General features: G+C 41.7%; 1 protein-coding gene across 2 annotated transcripts in view; it reads right to left on the reverse strand.

The window, feature by feature from the left end:
• Positions 1 to 20,085: 20,085 nt before the first annotated feature.
• Positions 20,086 to 23,943, reverse strand: part of ZNF277 (zinc finger protein 277) — a 131,015-nt gene continuing 127,157 nt past the window's right edge. For both annotated transcript variants that reach the window (XM_043463168.1, XM_043463170.1), the window contains exons 10-12: positions 23,663 to 23,705; positions 22,375 to 22,549; positions 20,086 to 20,934 (exon numbers count right to left, since the gene is read on the reverse strand). In XM_043463168.1, coding sequence (XP_043319103.1) covers positions 20,748 to 20,934; positions 22,375 to 22,549; positions 23,663 to 23,705 — 405 coding nt within the window. In that variant the 3' untranslated portion in view covers positions 20,086 to 20,747. The remainder of the gene's footprint in view (positions 20,935 to 22,374; positions 22,550 to 23,662; positions 23,706 to 23,943) is intronic.

Below are 23,943 nucleotides of genomic sequence, written 5' to 3' on the forward strand. Positions count from 1 at the left end.
ATAATGAAGCTAGGTACCTACCCGTGTGAGAGCTGTGAGTTAGGAAAAGGCCCTTATTTTGGCGTGTGAGGTGTGATATTGGTGAGGTGCTCACGCTCAATTGTGTCTGGCTCTTTGCAACACTATGGACCAAGTCCATCAGGCTCCTCTGTCCATGGAATTCTCCAGGCAAGAATACTGGAGTGGATTGCCATTTCCTACTTCGGGGATCTTCCTGACCAGGGGTCAAACCCATGTCTCTTGCCTCTCCTGCATTGACAGATGAATCCTTTACCACTGCGCCACCTGGGGAGCTCCCACAGGTGGGGATGGAGAGCTGCTACTTAGCCATTTTTCATTCAGAAATCTGAGTATAGATCTTGGTGAAGGTCAGCTGTTGTAGATGTGTGCTCAGAGCCAAGGAGAACGCTGTGGCCTCAGTCCCTCAAGGACCACACAGTGCTGAGCCCCAGTGCGGGGTTTAGTTCAGTGAATGACAGCTGACAGGGTAGAGGCAGAGCACCTATGAGCTGCCTCCCCTCCAATGCAACACTGCTGTTGTCTGACTCTTCGCAACCTCATGGACTGCAGCACACCAGGCTCCCCTGTCCTTCACTGTCTCCTGGAATTTGCTCAAATTCATGTCCATTGAGTCAGTGATGCTCTCTAACCATCTCATCCTCTGCTGCCTCCTTCGCCCTTTCCCTTCAATCTTTCCCAGCATCAGGCTCTTCTCCAGTGCAATACTGTCATTCCTGTGAATCTTATTAGGTCCATCCAGTGGTAATATTTTTAGAAAAATATAGAGAAGTGGGACCTGGGGGAAGGGCAAGCAGGACGCTGCAGCCTTGGGTGGCCAGGTGGGCATTGGGCACGTTTCCCTGCAGGAGGACAGTCCCTCTCCCAGGAGGGTTGGGGTCGGATAGCTCTGGCAGCAATGGTGGGAGGTGGATGGGGAGGGGGGAAATGCAGGACGACCTCAGGCAGCAGAAGAATTAGCTGGTTCAAAGTCTGTTCCGCTTTAGTGCCCACCAGGGATTCCTGCAGCCGGGGTGTCTGGAGAGGTGGAAGCGCACTCAGAGAGCTCAGACCAGTGCCTAGTCACTAACCAGTTAAGAAGCATTTAATATTTTCCTGATGCTCACTGATGTACTGGGAACGGCCCTGGTTATGACACATGGAGACAGGATAGGCTCCTGAGGAATACTGGAAGATCTCTGCACAGCGCTGTGACCAGAAATCCTTGGGCTACTGATCATTTCTGCCAGGGGCCAGTCTTCTTCCAGAGTTGTCTGGACACCTGGAGACACACTGCAAATAAAATTAAATACAGAGGAAACCACATATGTTAAATATAGTCAAAATACTAATGAAAGTTAAGATACGGTAATATATGTGCATCTTTATTAATGCATTCAACAACAAGATCCAGCGGTGGGTGAAGTAACTATTGAATTAGTAATGAATGTAAATGGTATTTTGAGATGTCTGTGACAGCTGGATGTGATATGAATGTACCTGTGGTTTCTATTCTCAAAAGCACTGCTAATTCGACTGTGATTTCTTGCCTATATTCACAGGGGAAGGAAGTACTAAATTTGACTTTATGACTTTAAGGTTAATGGCAATAAAGATATCATTTCTCCCATTCATATTCAGAGAGCCAGTGGGGAAAGTCCAGACCCCAGGTTGCTAATCTCCATTTAAGACCGTAGCACAGACCCAGTCCCTGATGTTTCATGCTAAGACATCCTGAATTCGTGTACACTGAAGTCCTGAGTTGTGCGCCCCAGCAGCTGGTGCCTAAATGCTTATCAACCCATGATTCCATGGGAGGTATGAGGTGAGTACACTAGTGTCCTGATTTCCATTATGACCCAATTCCTGGGAAGACAGAAAATGCTCCCTTTATGATGTAAATTCCTTGCAAAGCTCAGGTTGCCCTGGGATCCCCAGTATACAGCTGCACATATCAAGCATCCAGGTACCCAGTGAGGGGACAGCTCCCTGTTGTCGTGTGTGAGTGTGGTGTGAGTGTGATCACCAACTGCTCCCTGTTGCAGTGTGTGAGTGTGATGTGAGTGTGATCACCAACTGTCTTGGTAATGCTTGAGACACAAGCTAGACACAAGATAGAATCCGCCTGTGATGGCATGGATGGCACGTCATGGAGAAGAATGCCTGACATTCCTTCCTTGACTGTGTTTGTAAGACTTATACCTATGTATAGGTTGATGAATTTATAATTATCTCCTGGTAAAAATAGGGTTGAAGAAAGACCATCTCCCACACAAAGACCTTTAAATAAAAGTTAGCAGTAGTAGATTTACTATGGCATGAGTAGAGTAAGCTGGGACTAACAAATTTTGCAACATAAAATGAAACTCAAATTTGATCATTACCACTGATGATATTTAAGTTGTAGCTATTATTTCAGGGAAGAAAAAAGCAAACAGCTTCCACCCAGGACACCAAATAATGCTGCTCTTTGTGCTATACACCAGAAACTGACACAATATTGTAAACCAACTATCCTGCAATAAAAAAATTTTTTTTAATTGTTGCTCAAAGAGAATGTCAACCCACAATTCTGGAAGCTGCTGATAAACACTCAGAAACTGTCCTGACTCTTGTTAAGCCTTTCTGAACACCAGAAGTAGCTGTAGCTGGAGGCAGTGAAAAACACATGCCCAGATCTTGACCTCTGAGCTATCTGCCCAACATTTTATTTCTTGACCTCAATGATGCTCTGAAATTACCTACACAATGAAATTCTCCTTTAGACTGTTTGTTTTAGACTCTGTGCTGTCAGACATTGAGAATGTACCCAGCAGTGTGGCATTCAAGAATATAAATACCATTTGGCCATCCATACACTGAAGATTCTGTGTAAGTTATTAACAGGGCCCACGGTTCCATAATTGGCTTTGTGTGAGCTATAGCTTTGCCTTTAGACTTGCTGACCAGTAACTGCCAGTGGTGGGACAAAGATAGCTCCTTCATTTCTACTCAAAACCCTTTTGTTGTTCAGTTGCTCATTTGTATTAAAAAGCAGACACCTTACTTTGCCGACAAAGGTCTGTCTAGTCAAAGCTTTGGTTTTTCCAGTAGTCAGGTATGGATGTGAGAGTTGGATCATAAAGAAAGCTGAGTGCTGAAGAATTGATGTTTTTGAACTGTGGTGTTGGAGAAGACTCTTGAGAGTCCCTTGGACTGCACAAGATCCAACCAGTCAATCCTAAAGGAAATCAGTACTGGATATTCATTGGAAGGACTGATGCTGAAGCTGAAGCTCTAATACTTGTCCAAGTCGGATACGACTGAATGACTGAACTGACTGACTGACTGACTGACTCTTTGTGACCCCATGGACTGCAGCATGCCAGGCTTCCCATCTTTCACTATCTCCCAGAGTTTGCTCAAACTCCTGTCCATTGTATTGATGATGTCATCCAACCATCTTATCCTCTGACGCCCGCTTTTCTCCTCTTGCCCTCAAACTTTCCCAGTATCCAGGTCTTTTCCAATGAGCCAGGTCTTCGGATCAGGTGGCCAAAGTACTGGAGCTTCAGCTTCAGCATCAGAGCTTCCAATGAATATTCAGGGTTGATTTCCTTTGGGATTGACTGGTTTGATCTCCTTGTAGTTCAAAAGACTCTCAAGCATCTTCTCCAGCACCACAGTTTGAAAGCATCAATAATTGGGTGCTCAGCCTTCTTTACAGTTCAACTCTCACATCCATATGTGACTACTGGAAAAACTACAGTTTTGACTATACAGACTTTTGCTGGCAAAGTGATGTCTCTGCTTTTTAATGCATTCTTTAGGTTTGTCATAGCTTTCCTCCCAAGGAGCAAGCAACTTTTAATTTCATGGCTATAGTCATCATCTGCCGTGATTCTGGAACCCAAGAAAATAAAGTTTGTCACTGCTTCTATTTTTTCCCCATCCATTTGCCATGAAGGGGTGGGACTGGATGCAATTATCTTAGTTTTTTGAATGTTGAGTTTTAAGTCAGCTTTTTCACTCCTCTTTCATCTTCATCAAAACCCTGGAAGCTAAGATTCTGTCAGGTTGAGTCCTCATGGCCTAATGAGACTGGAACCTGTTCTTCCTCATTTAATCCCTACCTAAGTCACATTTCTCCTTATACCTAGTCAAACCTTGCCAAACTCAGTCTATAAAGAAGTAAAGGAAGGAATCTGAATTAAATGACTGACATCAATATTCAGAATATAGAGAAGGAGGTCAGGAGAAAAATGGGTAATTATAATCAGGATTCATGATGATGAAGATGATGATGGCACATTTATTAAATGCCTCCTACACAGTGGAAACTCTGTGATTTATGAGCTAACACCTGTGTGTCTTTATGCTACCACCACACTGCTTTGATTACCATAATTTTGTGATATGCTCTGAAATCAGGAAGTGTGAGATCTCCAATCTTGTTCTTTTCCAAGATTACTTTGGCTATTTGGGTTGCTTGAGATTCCATATGCATTTTATGATAGAGTTTTTCCATTTGTGCAAAAAATGCCATTGACATTTTGATAGGGTTGTACTGTGGGAATTAGGGGATGCACTTTAAAAATACAACCTTATTTATTTCTTGTGACACCCTATGAGATAGGTTCTATTATTTCTGAAATGCACATAAGAAAGTGGAGGCAGTGATCTTGTACCTTTTTACAAAATGTTGATACTGAGCTGTGGAAATTCAGGCAAGAGTTTTAACTTTCTTTCCCACTACTAACAATGAATATTATTATCATCTATCTCCATTCTTTTACCTTATTCCTATAATCTACTTTTGTCTGTGGAGTGTCTTGATAGGAGTTAAGAGATTTGGCTCCAGAGCCCCAGGTCCCCAGACTGGGCTTTGACAACTGGATTATCCCAGCAGTGAGATCACAGTCTGCCTGGAAAAATCAACCCCCACAGCTCTAACAAATTAGCATTGTATATACTGGGATGGTTGATGCTCTTCACAGAGGACCATGCTAGGGCCATGACTAAGCCTTACCCCTGTGCGTGTTGCTGTGGGAGCAGCTCTCCAGTGATTCACATGTGGTAGGAGTTCCAGAGATGGTGCCTGAAATTTATTGCCCAGGTGTACATTTCATGTGATATTAGTCAGAACCATCCTTAGGGAAGGTGTGTGTGGAGCAGCCCAAATGAAAAATGATTTTTAAACAATTTTTCTTAGGGAAAAGTTCTAACATATTCTTAAGTATAGAGTAGTATCATGACTGCCCATGTCTGTGAGTATTTTTATATGGATGAAATTAAGTTAGAAAGAACATCAAGGACAGCTCTGAAGAGGAAAACAATTTGAGAAAGAAGACACAAAGGAGGGAGTGATAAAAGGGAGGGGCTGTGCTCAGACAAAGGCTCTTTGTAAGATGGATGACAGAGTGATGGTGCACCACACCCTTAGGAACATTCCTGATGCCTCCCACAGGATTTAGGAATAAATCCATCATAACAAAAGTTAATATTGCCTTTCCTATGTGCTAAGCATGATCCTATAAACTTGAGAGGCAGCCATTATTATTATGGTGCTAAGCACCATCGAAAAAGCAAGAGAGTTCCAGAAAAACATTTATTTCTGCTTTATAGACTATGGCAAAGTCTTTGACTGTGTGGATCACAATAAACTGTGGGAAATTCTGAAATAGATGGGAATACCAGACCACCTGACCTGCCTCTTGAGAAACCTATATGCAGGTCAGGAAGCAATAGTTAGAATTGGACATGGACCAACAGACTGGTTCCAAATAGGAAAAGGACTACATCAAGGCTGTATATTGTCACCCTGCTTATTTAACTTATATGCAGGGTACATCATGAGAAACACTGGGCTGGAAGAAGCATAAGCTGGAATCAAGATTGCCGGGAGAAATATCAATAACCTCAGATATGCAGATGACGCCACCCTTATGGCAGAAAGTGAAGACGAACTAAAAAGCCTCTTGATGAAAGTGAAAGAGGAGAGTGAAAAAGTTGGTTTAAAGCTCAACATTCAGAAAACTAAGATCATGGCATCTGGTCCCATCACTTCATGGGAAATAGATAGGGAGACAGTGGAAACAGTGTCAGACTTTATTTTTTGTGGTTCCAAAATCACTGCAGATGGTGACTGCAGCCATGAAATTAAAAGACACTTACTCATTGGAAGGAAAGTTATGACCAACTTAGATAGCATATTAAAAAGCAGAGACATTATTTTGCCAGCAAAGGTCCGTCTGGTCAAGGCTATGGTTTTTCCAGTGGTCATGTATGGATGTGAGAGTTGGACTGTGAGGAAAGCTGAGTGCCGAAGAATTGATGCTTTTGCACTGTGGTGTTGGAGAAGACTCTTGAGAGTCCCTTGGACTGCAAGGAGATCCAACCAGTCCATCCTAAAGATCAGTCCTGGGTGTTCATTGGAAGGACTGATGCTGAAGCTGAAACTCCAATACTTTGGCCACCTCATGTGAAGTAGTTAACTCCTTGGAAAAGACCCTGATGCTGGGAGGGATTGGGGACAGGAGGAGAAGGGGACAACAGAAGTTGAGATGGTTGGATGGCATCACCGATTCGATGGACATGAGTTTGAGTAAACTCCGGGAGTTTGTGATGGACAGGGAGGCCTGGCGTGCTGCAATTCATGGGGTCGCAGAGTTGGACACGACTGAGCAACTGAACTGAACTGAACTGAAGCACCATCTTACAAACTTAAGAGATAGCCATTATTATTATTATTTGTAAGATGCCCATCTCACAAAGGAGAAAATTGCAGCTTTGAGAAGTTAAAGTTCACTTTTAAAAAGTTCTGTGGCTGATCAATGTCAGAGGCAAGATTTGAACCCAGGATCTTCTGACTCAAAAGCCTCTACTAATAATATGCCTGTGTTTACAAAGCCTGATTCTTGGGCTTTTGGACTCAAAACCAGTAAGGGACTTGTTAAAAGTAAGTCTGCTTATTATATGTATCATGGTGAGAGCTTGCTTTTATAATTTAACCCAGTTTACTTCAATGGTTGGCGTAATAACATGCTACTGAAAGAATTTCACTAACCAAGGCATTTAAAAAACATGATTAATATTGTCATTGGTTTCAAGGGAGATTTAAATAACTATATTGTCATTTTCTGAGGGAAAGAACAATGTACAAAGATGAAAGCTATCTTTTAAATTAATAAGCCAAATTCTCTCCAGGGCTTAAATCATTCATTGATTGTAAGGCAGGGGCATGGAGAGTTAGAACTCTTTAATTAGTGCCTTGGAATTTCATTGATTACAGGAAATATTAAGTATCACGCTGAAATTTCTTTTAGCCCTTTGTAACTGGACTACCACGAGGCTTTTTTGGGTCCAGGTTTTGCCTGGTACATCCAAAAAAAACAAAAAACAAAAAAAAACAGATCAACTCCAGAAGCCTTGACAAGAAACTTTCATCAAGGAATATTCTTTTCCTAGTCTTAATGAATTTTATTAGAAGGAATAATCTCAAAATAGAACTGATGATGGTTAAAAAGTCACATTGTACAATTTGTTAGAGATTTTTAAAAAGACCAAATTGCCTTGATAAAATTTAGATCTGCAAATATTTGTTAAGGGTAATTAAATTTCATAAAAACAATGGTCACAAAAGAAAATTTACAATGGCAGAAGCTATAATGGATGCAATTTGATATTTGATAGATGTATTAGATACTTCCTGAGGTGGTACAATGGTAAAGAATTTGCCTGCCAATGCAGCAGACATAAGAGATGGAGGTTTGATCCCTGAGTTGGGAAGATCCCCTGGAGTAGGAAATGGCAACCCACTCCAGTATTCTTACCTGAAAAATTCCAGAGGAGCCTGGCAGGCTACAGTCCATGGGGTCATAAAAGAGTCGGATGTGACTGAGCATGCACACACACACAACACAAAACAGAAATAAATTCTCTCACTTCAGAAAATGTATTATGCCAGGATTCGTAAACATGGAGTCCAAGGGACTGTAGTCAAAACATTCACCTGGCATGAATGGTCAGAGTCACTCTAGGGAGAGAATGCCCAGTGCCCACCAGAGGACGGTTTCTGGAACTCAGGCCTATGTGTGGAGATAGCCTGGTTAATTCTGCTAAAACCCCATAGCCATGTCTAGGTATTACCCACCTCTCCAGCCATCCCTCCTGCCTTCCCCTGACCTCCTCTAATTAACTTAAGCGATTCCCCAGCCTAGGTTCCCTGGCTAATACTGTTTCCCTGCCTGGCAGGTCTTTCTATGCCCCTAATTCCTACCCTTCCTTCCAGATGCAGGCCCAGCTCATCCTTGTTGCCTCCCACGTGGCCTCCATCCTGCTGTGATCCAGACCTTGTCCTTCCGCATAAACTCCTCCTTCCAAAGTCACCAAGGACCTCCATGCTGCCAAATCCAAAGGAGACGCTCAGATTGCCTTCTCTGTCTACTACTCCCTCCTTCTGATAGAAACCATTTCTTCCCAAGTTTCCACTATCCCTTGTGTAATACAACGCCATTTGGCCAACAACAATGCCCAGAAGAGCTGCAGCTGTGGGCTCTTATCAACCTGCACTCAGGGCAGCCCTCAGTCCTAAAGAAGGGAGTTGGGCAGTATCCACCACACCCCCCCAAACTCAGCAGGGTCCAAAACCAGACGCATTTGATCCTGACCATTCTGTTTTCAACTTTTCCCTCTGACTTTCACTATCCTAACTGAAGTTCTCGTCACCTTCTGATCAGATTAATTTGCTAGCCTCCTTTGTAAGCTGGACCCACTCCAAGTTCATCCTTCACACAATTAGCTAGTTTTTCTTTTTTTTTTTTAAATCTATTCTTTTTTTTTGAAAACTGGTAAAATATGCCTAACATGCAATTGACCATTTTGACATTTTAAATGGCATTAAATTCACATGTTGTGCAACAACACCAGTCTATTTCTAGAACTTTTCCCTTACACTGAATGGAAACTATAATTGTCAGTCACTCCCATTCCCCCTCCCCAAGTCCTGGTAACCTCTAATCTATTTTCGGTTTTCCAAGGAATGTATTTAAGGAAGACAGCTTACATTCTTCCTCAAAATATCCTCAGAGTCTTCAACTCTCTCTGCACTGGATGGTCTGCCCTCTCTGACCCCTGCAGCCTCCCTCATCTTTACCGTCTTGCTGCTGTCTCTCCCTTCACCTTCGCTTTGTGTCCCACCTCCACCAGCTCTCAGCCTGAGACCTTCTCCACCCACATAGCCAGTGGCAAAGTGCAGTCTGGCTTCAGTCTCAGGGGGAGCAGCCTCTTGTATTCCATTTTAACTCCAGAAAAACTTGTTTAGTCACTCATTCATGTCTGACTCTTTGCTACCCTATGGACTGTAGCCCACCAGGCTCCTCTGTCCATGGGATTCTCCAGGCAAGAATATTGGAGTAGGTTGCCATTCTCTTCTCCAAGGGAGAAGATCCAGGGATCGAATCCATGTCTCCTGCATTGGCAAGAGGATTCTTTACCGCTGAGCCACCAGGGAAGTCTAGAAAAACTTGATGTCCCCACAAATCTATTGTATAATTTCCTCTTAGAGGTGACAGTGGAAGGAGACCAAGTGCACCATTTGCCTGTTGCACCCAAGACTATTTCCAACTCACAGCCTGACTGTCCCCCTCTACATCTGTCTTACGGGGTTGCTGAAACTGCACTGGCCTTTGGAAACTGCACTGCAGGGATAGGAAGTGGGCTGGGCCAGTAGGTAGGGCGGGTCAAAGTGAGGGTGGAATGTTGAGGAGACATTAATGTTAAAGAGCTGGGGCAATAGCAGACAGATGGAGAGAACACACCAAAGTAGGAAAAGCGAGTTCGGTTCAGTGAACAGGAGGAGGCCCGGTTGCCTGGAGAGTAGCGGGCACAGGAGAGTGACATGAAATGAGGGTGGAGGTGAAACTCTTAGGGGCTTTGGAGATTGTGTAAGAAGCTGCCTTGCCTCCACATTTGATGGGAATCTCTCTCTGTATGAAATAGAAAACCCACTTTGAGGGTTTAAATAACAAAGGGGATTTATTGACCCAAGGAACTGAAAAGTCCAGGGGACCTTGAGGTGAAGGCTCTGGTTTCATTTCTCAGGAATTCTCTTCTTCACCCTTCTCTTGAGAGTCTTTGGGCTAGTTTCTCTCAAGGTTGAAAGGTGGTTTTGGCAGCAACCAGGGTACAGGTGTCTTTTTTCCAAAAGGAAAGGGACGGTCTAGCTTCCCTAAGCAGCATAACAGAATTCCTCACCTTCACTCTGGGTCAACCTGCACCAGTCATGGTGTGCAGGCCTTTGCTATGCCCCTCTCTGCATAACCCAATCTCTGCAGTGACGTTCTTACCCCCAGCAGGAACCCCTTGAAGCTAGGGCTGGGGTCAATCCCAATGGCATGGCTGCTGGTTTGGACTTCATCTTTGTAGTCAGCAACAGAGGTGATGAAATAAGTTGCCTTTTGTGACAGTAAGCAAGTAATGATTTTTATTTTTTGATTTGTCTTTCACTTTCTCTTCCTCCTTTTTTTTTTTTTTTACTGTTTGCAATTTACCACAGCATATTCTTTTGTTCTTCTAATGTTTTTGAAAATCATAATCTACATGGTTTTACTAGAGTTTTATTTACTGCTTACTGTGTATCCAAGTCAAGTGACTGAAAATATCCTCAAAAATGCTTTTTGTAGTCTAATTTTACAAGCCCAAAGGACATAGCTTCACTTGAATATTAGAACACTGTGAGATTAATATTAATTTAGCTGAATGTTTTCAGTTTGAATTAACATGCTTGCAATGCCATTCAATCTTGCAAATTGCTATCCTCAGGAACTGAACGTGCTTTAGCTTTTCAAAGTATCAATTATAAGGCCTAAGAGTTCAACTACAGCTCCTGGTTTAATCCTTTAGCTATCCATCATCTAAAGCTTACAGAAATAGTTGAATTAAACTTCAAGGATGCAGGGTGGCTATTTTTGCAGACTAAGCAAACAATAGCTGCAATTTGATGCCCTCGATAGAAGTGGACTGGTATGTTAATTCTACATATAAATTCAGCAAAGTAAAGAATTTGCTCTTGTTCTCAGTCAAGTTCGGCTCCATCCTCTCAAAAACAATTCCTATTACTTCATTCATTAAAGAACTTCGGGACTTGGCTTTGTCTCATTTTGAATTTCCATGTATCACGTCATGGATTTCTTTGCTGTGCTCCGCTCCATCTCTCTGATCGTCAGTTTATCTTGACCTCTTTTTACTCCTGTTTAGGATCCAAGTTCCTGACTAGATACCTCACAACACTGTTTTGAAGATCATTTGGAGAAGCTGTGAGGACTGCTAAGGTTTACATAACACGTTTACTTTTGTGATAATACAGCATCTGTAGTTGTAGCAGTTACTGTCCAGGCCCTTTTGTATTACAGCTTCTTCAGTCTTTGTGTGAGGGTTTTCGCCAGTCTCCTGAGGGCACCGGACCTATGTGCAAGGCTCAACCCATGACCAGTGGAGTTGGTGGACAAATATCCCCAGCTTTTTGCCCCTTGGTGGTGCTGGTAGGCAGAGGGCAACTCTAACAAGTGTTCTATGCAATCTCTCAGAGGTACTCAGTAAAGCTTCTTTAATGCACACGGTTGTGTGCTCCTTCCATTTTATTTTTCACTTTCTTAACTGGTATTTCCTGGGTTTACCTCTCAAATTGACCACCTGTCTTCAAATTCTTAAGGTCTGTTTCTGGGGAGACTTAGCCTAAGACTCTAGTTCCAACAGCTTTTCAAACAGTATTCGTGCAGCCAGCTCACCAATGACATTCTAGAATTCTAGGGCTTTATCGCTCAGCCTTAGTCCTGAATGGGACTAAGTCTACTTTGTCTCCTGATTACTGGGACTTAGTGTATTTAGTGCTAATTCTCTGAGAGGTAGTTTCCTAGTAATTCTGGCCACACCTACCATTTGCTGAGAGACTGTACCTTACAGAAGAGCCAGCTGAAACATGAGTCAAGCAGATGGAGATGAAATATCACCATTATTGCTAATAAAGATGATATTAAAAAACATGGCTTACAGCTGTGGGCAAGTGAGTTTTCTAACGTTGAACCCCAAAGCCAGGCAGTCTCATGCACAAGGTCATAGGCAGTGTTGGACAGCTGAAGGACTCCAACTGCCCCGGCAGAGCCTGCTACTCTGAAGTCTGCAGAAAGGAGGAGCAGAACAGGATGTGTTTTTTCTGTGGAGACAGATCCCAAAGAGAAAAAGGAGGAGGAAGGGGCTGCGTCACACATGCCGAGCTCCTATTCTCCAAATTTCCCGTTAGTCCAAATTTCCCGTTAGAAAATTCATTCCTCCCTTGCAGGAATGAGTGGGGCCAGAAAGAAACCCAGAATGTTATTGTAATGGATTCCTTTCCTCATAGAAACAAGATGCTAGGAGAAAGGAGTTCCCTCTTTCCAACATTCCCCAGGTTTTTATTCTCTTAGCTCCCTGGGTTTAACCATTACACTCTGGGCTGACTCAGAGTGTGACCGGCTCCCTTGCAGGAGATCAACCATCTTTTAATATGATAACAGTGTAGCCCCCACCATGATCATACCCCCCACCCTTCCCACTCAAATGGCAACTACTCTTTCTTCCTGTGTTCTCCTGGTCCTGGTGGTGAAAAGTGTAGCTATTGCCCTAAGAAGGCAATTTAGTGACTGAAGTAATCATAGGCCATGCTGAACCCAGGAGAAAGTTCCCCAGTTCACTTTTCATTCTGAATTATATCTAACCATGTTGTTTTGGACAGTCTATCAGAGGTTCTGCCAGGAGATTATATAACATTGTAAAGATGTTTTCGGAGAAAATATTCCAGTAAAATACTGATGTTCCCAACTTAAATACAACCCCTCTACCATTGTGAATTTCCCAGGGAGAAATCAGAGTTCTAAGATTAGAATTCTCTTTTCTGCGTGAGTTAAAGTTAAAAGGCATGAGCCTAAAACTTATCCTTCCCAGGTTCTAATTCTTGCCTGACATCCCCTCAACCCCCCACCCCCAGCTGTGCCAGGCAGCATGTAGGATCTTAGTTCCCCAATCAGGGTTCAAACCCATGCCCTCCACAGTGGAATCGAAGTCTTAACCACTGGACTGCCAGAAAGTCCCTAATTCTGCTCATTGTGAACCAGAGGGGTTCTTCATATCTGTGGTTCTTTCAGCAGCTTGGACAGGGTCTCATTAGAACCACTGGTGTGGCTTTTTTCAGAGTCTCAGAAGTTAAACATCACATTTCCATTATATGCCACTTTTTAAGGAGTATCATCAAAGCACTCAATACCAACAAAATGAAACAATAGAAAACAATCAATACCAAGACCTTCAAGTAGTTATCAAGACAAAGTGATGCTTCCAGAACTTTGCACTTTTCATAAATGAAACTCAGTGTCATCTTGACTCGGGCTTCACAGGATGCTAGTCCATCTGTGTAAGTTATCTGAATCCTTGATCTGTAAACAGACTCAACTGGGAGGAAGCTCCCTCAAGAAGTTAAAGCTGGCAACATATTTTGCCATTCCTGTGGCAAGAATCAACAGATATTTCTCTCAGGGTGACATATGAGACTGTAGGAGGTCAGAATACACCATCCCAATATATGCCCTCTGGCATAAGGATCATTTTGAACTGAAGGCAACTGAGCAAAAGCAGGCACAATATGAGCTCTTTGCTGTCTCCTATCTTGTGAAAAATGGTATCACAAATTCCTCTGTGAAGGTTTCCCCATCCCAGCGCCAGGCAGCCCCTCATTGTCCGTAACAGAAAGAGAATGACAACTCCCAGTAACATAGGAGACAGGCTGGCCCCATGAGTCTACACAACCAAACCTCACTAACTAGGTTAGTTAGCTCCCATTGGTTGCCCATATATTTGCCTTCCTACAGTTTGCTGCCCCTAGAAGCTCCCAAGTCCTTTCCATTTGTCTTTGCATTTCTAAGAGTATCATGCCCTACTGACTGAGCTAGCCATGCACCCTTGACACTTTTTAAATATAACCTTTTGTTCAAATGACATAAAACCTCCAGCTTTAAGTTGTTTCTTTGTGAGTTTTCTCTCTTTCTGGGAAACTCCCTCATCATACAAAACTTGTAACATCAAAGAAACTTGTCTTTTCTCATTTTAATATGTCTGTTATCAGCCTATTGTGCAGACCCAGCCAGAGAACCTAAGAGGGTAAAGAATGTTATTCCCCACAATTTTTGCATCCTTGCAATGATGGGAAGGCCAGCCATGAGTCTGTTGTGAGATCTTTCTCTCCCACCTTGACTCTTAACACCCCTTAACTTCTATTTCCCCTTTCAACCCTCTGTCTCCAACATTCCCTGATCCATGGAATCTGGGCTTTAAATAATGACACAGTGGCTCCTACTGTTGCCTTTTGCTGTGGAATCGCTTGGGTGTGTGAAGCCTTCCATGTAAGGGGAGTTTTTCCCTCATCCCCCGCAGTTTGTTTCAGCTGGAAAATGTCCTCACCAGGCTCCTGAACTAAAGCTGTTGTTGACATTTCTGCAGCTTGAATTTCTAGGTGTATTAGGATTAGTTTCAGATATGAATGATAGGAAATCCAAAATAAGAGGGAGAAGGTTGAGGTTTACTTTGCTCACATAAATGTCTAGGTCAGCATTCCAGTGCTGGTGTAGCCTTCCAGCTACACCTCACTGTCCCATATGCAGACATCTACATCCTAAGCAAAAGAAGGTAGGAAAGGATGAAAGTAAAGCAAAGGGTACTTCTGCCCAGTTTCTTAAGGAAGACATGTAAGAACAGGCATGCCGTAGAGACACTGCAGGTTTGGTTCCAGACCACTGCAACAAAGTGAGTATCGCAAGAAAGCAGGTCACATGAATTGTTTGATTTCTCTGTGCATATAAAAGTTGTGTTTACACTATACTAAGTGTGCAATAGTGTTATGTGTAAAAACACAATGTACATACCTTAATTTAAAAATACTGCTAAAAAAATACTGCTAAAAATGCTAACCATCATCTGTGAGTCATAATCTTTTTGCTGGTGGAAGTCTTACCTTTATATTGATGGTACTGACTGATTAGGGTGATGGCTGTTGAAAGCTGGGCTGGCTTGAAATAGAACAACAATGAAGTTTGACTCATCAACTGACTCCTCCTTTCACGAATGCTTTCTCTGCAGCATAAAATGCTGTTTAGATAGCATTTTATCCATAGCATTTCTTTCAATATTGGAGTCAATCCACTCAAGCCCTGCTGCTGCTTTATGAACTAAGTTTATGTAACATTCTAAATCCTCTGTTGTCATTTCAACAATCGTCACAGCGTCTTCACCAGGAACAGATTCCATCGCAAGACACAACTTTCATTGCTCATCCTTAAGGAGCAACTTTGCTTCCATTCATGTTTTATATGAGGTTGTGGCAGTTCAGTCACATCTTCAGGCTCCACTTCCAATTCTAGTTGTCTTGCTATTTCCACCACATATGCAGTTATCTCCTCCACTGAAGTCCTGAACTCCTCAGTCATCCACAAGGGTTGCAATCTTCTTTCAATCTCCTGTTAATGTTGATATTTTGACCTCTTCCCAGAAATCACAAATACTCTTAGTGGTATCTAGAATGCTGAATCCCTTCCAGAAGGATTCAATTGGCTTTGCCCAGATCCATTAGAAGAATCACTATCTTTAGCAGCTAGAGTCTTAGAAAATGCATTTATTAATAATTAGACTTGAAAGTTGAAATGACTCTGATCGATGGGCTGCAGAATGGATACTGGGTTAGCAGGCATCAAGACAACACTGATCCAGTTGCACATCTCCATCAGAGCTCTCGGGTGACCAGGTATATTGTCAATGAACACTAATATTTTGAAAGGAATCTTTTTTTCTGGGCAGATCTAAAGAGTGGGCTCAAAATACTCAGTCAAACATGTTGTAAAATAGTTGCGCTGTCACGCAAGCTTTTTGTTCCATTTACAGAGCACAGGTAGAGTAGACTTCGCATAATTCTTAAGAACCCCACAATTTTCAGAATGGTAAATGTGCACTGGCTTCAACTTAAAGTCACCTGATGCATTAGCCCAAACAGGAGAGTCAGTTTGGTTTCTGAAGGCTTGAAGCCAAGCACTGACATCTTTCCTCCAGCTATGAAAGTCCTGGATGCCATCTTCTTCCAACAGAAGGCTGCTCTGTCTACACTCAAATCTGTTGTTTGGAATAGTCACCTTGGTAAATTATCTTAGCTGGATCTTCTGAATACCTTGCAGCAGCTTCTGCATCAGCACTTGCTGCTTAACCTTGCACTTTGATGTGATGAAGATGGCTTCTTTCCTTAAACTTCATCAACCACCCTCTGGCAGTTTCAAACTTCATCTGCAAGTTCCTCTCCTCTCTCAAGTTTTCAAAGAACTGAGGAGAGTTAGGGCCTTGATGTGGATCAGGCTTTAGCTTCATGGAATATTGTGGCTTGTCTGATCTTCTATCCAGACCATTAAAATTTTCCCTGTATCAGCAGCAAGGCTGTTTTGCCTTATCATGTATGTGTTCACTGGAGTAGCACTTTTCATCTCCTTCAAGAACTTTTCCTTTGTGGTCACAACTTCGCTGTTTGGCAGGCCTAGCTTTTCTATTTCACCTTCCAATGTGCCTTCCTCACTAAGCTTAATAATTTCTAGTTTTTGATTTAAAGTGAGAGACATGTGACTCTTACTTGAACACTTAGAGGCCAACATTCATTGGCCTATGTTCAACACTGTGTTTCAGGGAATAGGGAGGCCTGAAGAGAGAGATGGGCTGTTTTGGTGTGCTCATGGCATCCCAAAACAATGACAACAGAAACATCAAAGATTGATGATCACAGATCACCATAACAAATATAATAATAACAAAAAAGTTTGAAATACTGTGAGCATTATCAAAACGGGAGAGACGTGAAGTAAGCAAATGCTGTTGGACAAATGAAGCTGATAAACTTGATTGATGCAGGATTGCCATGAACATCAATTTGTAGAAAATGCAGTATTTGATAAATGCAATAAGTGAAGTCGCTCAGTCTTGTCCAGCTCTCTGTGACCCCATGGACTGTAGCCACCAGGCTCCTCCATTCATGGGATTCTCCAGGCAAGAGTACTGGAGTGGGTTGCCATCTCCTTCTCCAGGGGATCTTCCTGACTGAGGGATCGAACCCAGGTGTCCCGCATTATAGGCAGACACTTTACTATCTGAGCCACCAGGGAAGTCCAATATAGCAAAATACAATAGATACTCTGTACTGCAAGAGAGGCTGAGAAATGTGGTCTTCATCCTAGGCAGCCATATACCCAACCAAACATTACTATTATCGTGAAGTGAAAAGGAAAGTGAGTCACTTAGTCGTGTCTGACTCTCTGTGACCCTGCAGCTTGCCAGGCTCCTTTGTCCATGTAGCTTAGTTGTGTCCAACTCTTTGCGACTCTGTAGCTCACCAGGCTCCTCTGTCCATGGAATTCTCCAGGCAAGAATACTGGAGTGGGTTGCCATTCCCTTCTCCAGGGGATCTTACTTGGATCTAACAGGGATCAAACCCAGGTCTCCCTCACTGCAGGCAGATTGTTTACCATCTGAGCTACCAGGGAAGTATTATTACCAGAAATAAACAAATACTGAAGGGAACTGGACTACCAGACTAAGAGCAGTGGTGAGGATACACACCTCTGGCAAGCCTCCTCAGCACACCAGAACTTCTCCTGCTTTTGATTGGTCCAGGCTTCCGGCAGTAATCTTCTCTGCTCTGCCTTTTCCAGCAATAGTGGATATGTCCTAGTGCCTGATTTCCTCACTATACCTTTCTAGAAGGAACAGCTGAGTTTGTCACAGTGTAACTTATTTCTTAAGTTGATCCCTGTCCTTCCCTAACACATATAGGCTAATAGTATGTGTCGGATCTGATGCTTTCTTTTTTTTTTTTTAAAAAAAAAACTTAACTCTCCTTTCTGGTCCAGACAGTGTTACCTTTCTCACCTAGATTTTGTCTAATGGAGTCTTGTGTTCTGAGAGGTAAGTTACTAGATTCTGGTCTTCTCAAAGGCAATCATTGTTAAAAAAAACACCTTGGGCACTCTCACTTTTCTGAGTTAGATATTCAGCATGGATTTTTTGACTGGGCTCATGGCCAATTCAGGGTTGTATTTCATTTATCATTGTCCTGGTCACTCGTGCCTACTATGTTTCGCCTTTCTTGTTGCCTTCATTTAGAGTCTTAATTCTCAAAATTTCTCAGGTGTGCTCTCTCTGGGCACATTATAGTGACATCTGGAAACTCCTTTAATAATCCCATGAATAGTTTACTTGCATTGGACTGCTATTCCCCTCTCAAGTGGTCCAGACTTTCAGGTACATTTGGCACCGCTGTCCAGTCTTGAACGAACAGTTCCCTAGGGGTTCTTTCCAAGGACGCTCTGCGTGGCTCTAACAGAGCACCTGCACGGTAGTGGCCTGTATCTGTGCTCCGTGCTCCCTCTGGGACAGTTAGTACAGTTTGCTGAGGCTTTGCTTATAATTCTTATTCAATTTCCTTGGAACTAAGTTAACTATTTCTGTCCTTATCTTCCAGATGATCCCACCAAATATCTACCAATTTAAGAAATAATCTCTTAAATGAATGAAACTTCAAGTACAGTATCCTGTCCCTTCAAGTACAGGACAGACATTGAAAGTCTGTCCTTCAATTTCACTTTTCCGTTAATGTCTATTGAATCCGTTCTGCAAGATCTCAACTTTATCTCCAAAAAAGGTTTCTCCTTCTAAAGCCTAGTTACCCTTCACTTATTTGTTCTCATCCTGTCATTGTTCCTGACCTGAGACTGAAGCACATTCTAGGAACACTCCAGACATTCCCTGATTTCCCAAACAGATCTGGTTTCTAGAGACCCAAGTTTCTAGGCACAGGATAATCACCTTCTTGACCTTTTTTCTTTTTTTAAAAAAAGATTTATTTATTAATTTCGTGGCTGTGCTGGGTCCTCGTTGCTGCATGCGGGCTTTCTCTAGTTGTGGCAAGTGGGGGCTCTTTATCGTGGTGCACGGGCTTCTCACTGCGGTGGCTTCTCTTGTTTCAGAGCACAGGTTCTAGGTGCTCTAGCCTATGTAGTTGCAGGACGTGGGCTCAGTAGATGCAGTTTGCAGGCTCTAGAGTGCAGGCTTAGTAGTTGTGGCCCATGGGCTTAGCTGTTTCATTGCATGTGGGATCTTCCGGGACCAGGGATTGAACTGGTGTCCCCTGCATTACATGGCGAATTCTTAACCACTGGACCCCCAGAGAAGCCTGACTTTTGTTTTATTTAAAACAACTTGTGTCTTTAACTTAGATAGTTTTTTCATTCAATAAGGGCTCCTATTTATTATTTGCTGGTTTTCAATGAAAAGCCTTGTTATGGGTGCCTGCATGGGGCCTTGGCCAGAGCTCATAATAACTTACAATTCTAGTCAATTTTGGATCACATAGTGGGAGATTAGTCTTGAGATTCTGCACAGGTCATACCATACAACTTCAAGATTAGTCTTGGGGCAATGCCTCCATAAGTTGGCATTAATAACTGAAAACTAGAACTTCAGAATGGAGACACAGATGTAGAGAATGGACTCGTAGACCCAGGGAGGGAAGGAGAGGGTGGGAAAATGGAAAAAGTAGCACTGACATGTTATACACGCTCATGTGTAAAATGGACAGCTGGCAGGAAGCTGCCATCAGTTTGGTGCTCTGTGATGGACTGCAGGGGTGGGGTGAGGGGAGAGAGGCTCCTGAGAGAGGGGATATATGTATAATTATGGCTGATTTGAGTTGCTGTGGGGTAGAAACCAACACAATACTGTAAAGCAATCTTCCTCCAATTAAAAAATAAATTAAAAAAGAAAACGAAAACTTCAGACTCCAGTGCTCTCGAGCACCCACGCTGTAAGGAACCCATTGGTAAAGAAATGATAGAATTAGAAAATCACCATTTTGCAAGCCCTAAAAAAGTATTCTAGATAATATATACCAATGGACACTAAAATGGTTTGATGGCAAACTTTATAATGGTGCTTCAAACTGACAGCACCAGATGCAGCAGACTAAACACACTTTTCAACTAGGGACAATGGAAAACATGATACTAAGAAGATATTGTTAATTTTATTTAAATGTTATCATGCTATTGTGGTCATGTTTATAAAAAAATGATACTCATCTGTTAGCCATGTACACACTGTAGGGGAAAGTGAAGTTGTCTTGAAGTTCATTTTTAAGGAGTTTAATAACTCTAGGTGGAAAGCAATAATAATAATAATATAGTCAGATCTTGATTATCCCCAAATAGTGTCCAAAGCGTGCATCGTCCAGGACTTTGACCATTGCTCCTCTCTTCTGCGGCTCCTCTGATGGTCACAACATTTACAGCTGACCCAATGTAGTACAAAAAGCACACATCTATCAAATTTTGTGACTTGTTGGATGAAGAAAGTCTGTGGGGAGGAGGCTGAAACTACTGGTTAAAATCAGATGTATAAATAATTTGAACATTTCATTTCTTTCTGATTTACATGTCTTCCTTATTATAGATATGAGTTACAATGATTACATAATAAAACTTTAGAGCCAAAATACAAAAAGCCTTCATTTTATTTAGTTTCTACTTTACTTTTGGAAAAAAAATCATTTTTTAAAAGTTTATTTTAGCAAGGACTAATCCTTTGCTGATGTTCAACTTTAAAGTATTCTTTCGTGTCTGTCTCATAGGAGAAGACATGAAACGTTCCTTCTGTGGCAGTTTCTTCTAGTTTTTCAAGGACTCATGTAGTAGCAACTGGTTCAAAATACTGCTTTGTTTCAAAGCATGCAGTTTAGATGTATCTTCACTAATGATGGCAATATTTCCATTTTGTTCCTGAGCTGTCAGGTCACTTTCACTGTCAGACAGTGTACAGAGCAGAGTGTCATTTTCATAAGTTGGAAAGTAATACCTGAAAACAACCACAAATATACTGAACAACCAAAACTACAGATTATCTAGAAAATTTCTCAGCAGTTGAATGCACACATTACTATAATTTTGCTGGGTTTCTTTGCCAATAGTTTCAACCACATTTTGCAAAGGCTGTAAAGGATAGAACTTCTGAATTAATTTTACTTTGACCTTTATTGGCTGACATCAGTTTTACTAGTATCTTTGTTAGCTGGCATTTCAGCCTTTGCTTGATATTTAACATAACAAGATACCATCTTAAAAGGTAGCCTACTCTACTATCAGGCAGCTCTAGCTATTAATTTAATACCTTCTTGTATAAAGCTAAAAATGACATTCCTCTCATTTCTATTCAAAGGTTTCAGTTCTCCCCTAGGGATAGTAAAGTTCAAATACAGTTACTCTTTCATACACTACTCCTTCAAATATCCAATAAAAACAACTGTTTCCGAGCGTGGGGTTCCCCCCACCTCCAATCTAATCATCACTATTTTCTTCATTATAAATTTAAAAAATTAAAAACATCTACGGAATTTTAAGTCTACTACTCTGGTTCCTTCTCTGGACAACAGACTCTGGAGTTAACTCTGAAATATAAAGGTTTTGACTTGTATAAGAAGAATTATAGGAACTGGGTCTCAGGTTAGTCCAGGACTGACTCTGCCTCTCATAAATCTGAATTTTCTAAAGAGGAAAAACTAGAGCTTTTTGCCTTGACTCCTGGGGGCTCTGATTTAACATCCCCTGAGAATAGAGGTATCTCTCTTGAGCTGGAATCCCACAACCTCCCAGAGGTTCCCTCAACTGAGATTATCCAGAGTGATTTGAGAACCATCTCAGAAGGCGAGACTGGCAAAGGATACCTGGGAGTCTGAGACCATCTCAACAGGTACATACTAGAAGAACAAATGCTTGATGTTTTTAAAAGCGCCAGGATGCAAAATATGCATCAAAAGCCCTAGTAGTGGTATACTGTATGACACAGTAGTTTTATGTCTAGGAGTTTATCTAAATGAAATAATTATGTAAGTGTGCAAAAATGCAGGCATATGCACCTATTTAGAAGAGCAAAACATAAAAATCCTAAACATCTAGCAAATTAGGGTAACATCCATACAATGGAATATTTGGCAACCATTAAAAATGATTCAATAGATGTGTAGTGGATATGCTTTTAAATACTTTCTTAATAAAATATAACTTAAAAACCTATATTTCTATACCTATATATAGCTATCCATATCACTACACCATAAAATGTGAAGTAGTTGATTACATCTATAACAGGGAGATTATTTTAAAAGCAAGGTTTTTGAAGATTTTTACTTTTTACCATAGATTTGCATTTATTTTTTATTTAAGTTTAAAGGAATTAAATAAATGGATGAGATAATGGAGAAGGAGCAAAGAAATATATGTCTGGTTGAGCAGAACTCACTGTGGTTGATCCCATGTCTGTTTTTCAGGAAGCAGCGAAGTATGTTTAGCTTCTTCCATATGAATCCTTAAGTCTGCTTTGGACCTGAACTTCTCATGGCAGCCATAGCATCTACATTGGTGAATCTGCCTCCGAATGAAATTGACCAATTTCACTTGCTGATAGAAATTCAATCCTGAAAATGACAGTATACAGGATCATCAGACAGCTGACCAGACCCATTTTTGCACTGTTACAATTTTTTTTAAAAGAACCACTTCTCTTTATTAACCAACCTGAAGAGGCAGTGCAGATTTAAAGCAAAATAATAGACAGAAAATAATAACAGCCAGTACTTATATAGTGCTTATGTACCAGGCACTGCTCTAATCACTTCTCATGCGTTGATACGTTTAATCTCCACAATACCCTACCACATAGGTGTTACCGTATCCACGTTATACACCAGGAAACTGTCCAAGGCTGCACAGCCAGTAAGTGGTAGAGCCAGGATTTGACACCAGGCTGTTGGCTCCACAGCCCATGTTCTTGACTATTAGCCTATTACATACACAACACATATACATGTCTGTAAGAGCTATAAAGTAAAGTAACACTTTCAAGAGTCTAGGAAAGTAGTCGGTGAGTTGAGGGGTGGGACGTGAGCTTTTATGGTCTTGGATATATTAGCAAGTCAGTACTTTACGTCTTCATGACACTAATATTTCTGTCACAGTGATCTACTTGGGTACATCTACAATAAACACTCGAACTACACTACCAAGCAGTGCAGTAGGTGTTTTTCATTCACTATCCATTCTCTACAACATTCTGCTGAGCTGAGGCCCAATGTCACACAGCTAGTAAGTGCTGGAGCTGGACTGTGAACTCCAGTCTGACTTCAAAATCCATGCTTTTTCCCACTAGCCCCCTCCACTTTACGATAGATATTAATCATTAACTTGTATGCCCTCCTCCAGGGGATTGTCCCAACCCAGGGATCGAACTAACGTCTCTTATGTCTCCTGCAGTGGTAGGCAGGTTCTTACCACTAGTGCCACCTGGGAAGCCCTGTTTTATTTGACATCATATATGTAGGAAAAAAAAAAACTATAAATCAAAACCATAATTGAATGTTGTAGTTCAGACTGTGAATCACTGTTTCAGGCAGTCCCACTGAGACCATCTGTGGAGAGACACATTTTGGCTGTACACTGTCCAATCACAACTGCAGAACATAGGCATCGTTCACGGAATAGTGTATGAAAAAAAGCAGCATCATGGAAAACAATTTCTGAATCAAACTTACCAAGTTCTGACTTTATTTTGAGGAGATCAAATTCATGTGCATCCTAAAAAAAGGAATGAATGTATCTGTGAGCATATAAATTATTTAATCTTTCAGGATGAAAGTATAAACAGACAGCTTACTCACAGGAGTTTGAACACTGCAGAACTCAGTCTCAGTTCATCATCTGTTTTCAAAGTCTTCGAAATCTACATCCAATTGCTTTATAAAGCACAGTCCAAATAAGTCATGTCAATCAGTTAAAACATTTTAGTTGTTCACAGCTTCTCTCTCCAGTTTTT

This window comes from Cervus canadensis, chromosome 3 (assembly GCF_019320065.1).
Source record: "Cervus canadensis isolate Bull #8, Minnesota chromosome 3, ASM1932006v1, whole genome shotgun sequence".
NCBI classification, from domain to species: Eukaryota; Metazoa; Chordata; class Mammalia; order Artiodactyla; family Cervidae; genus Cervus; species Cervus canadensis.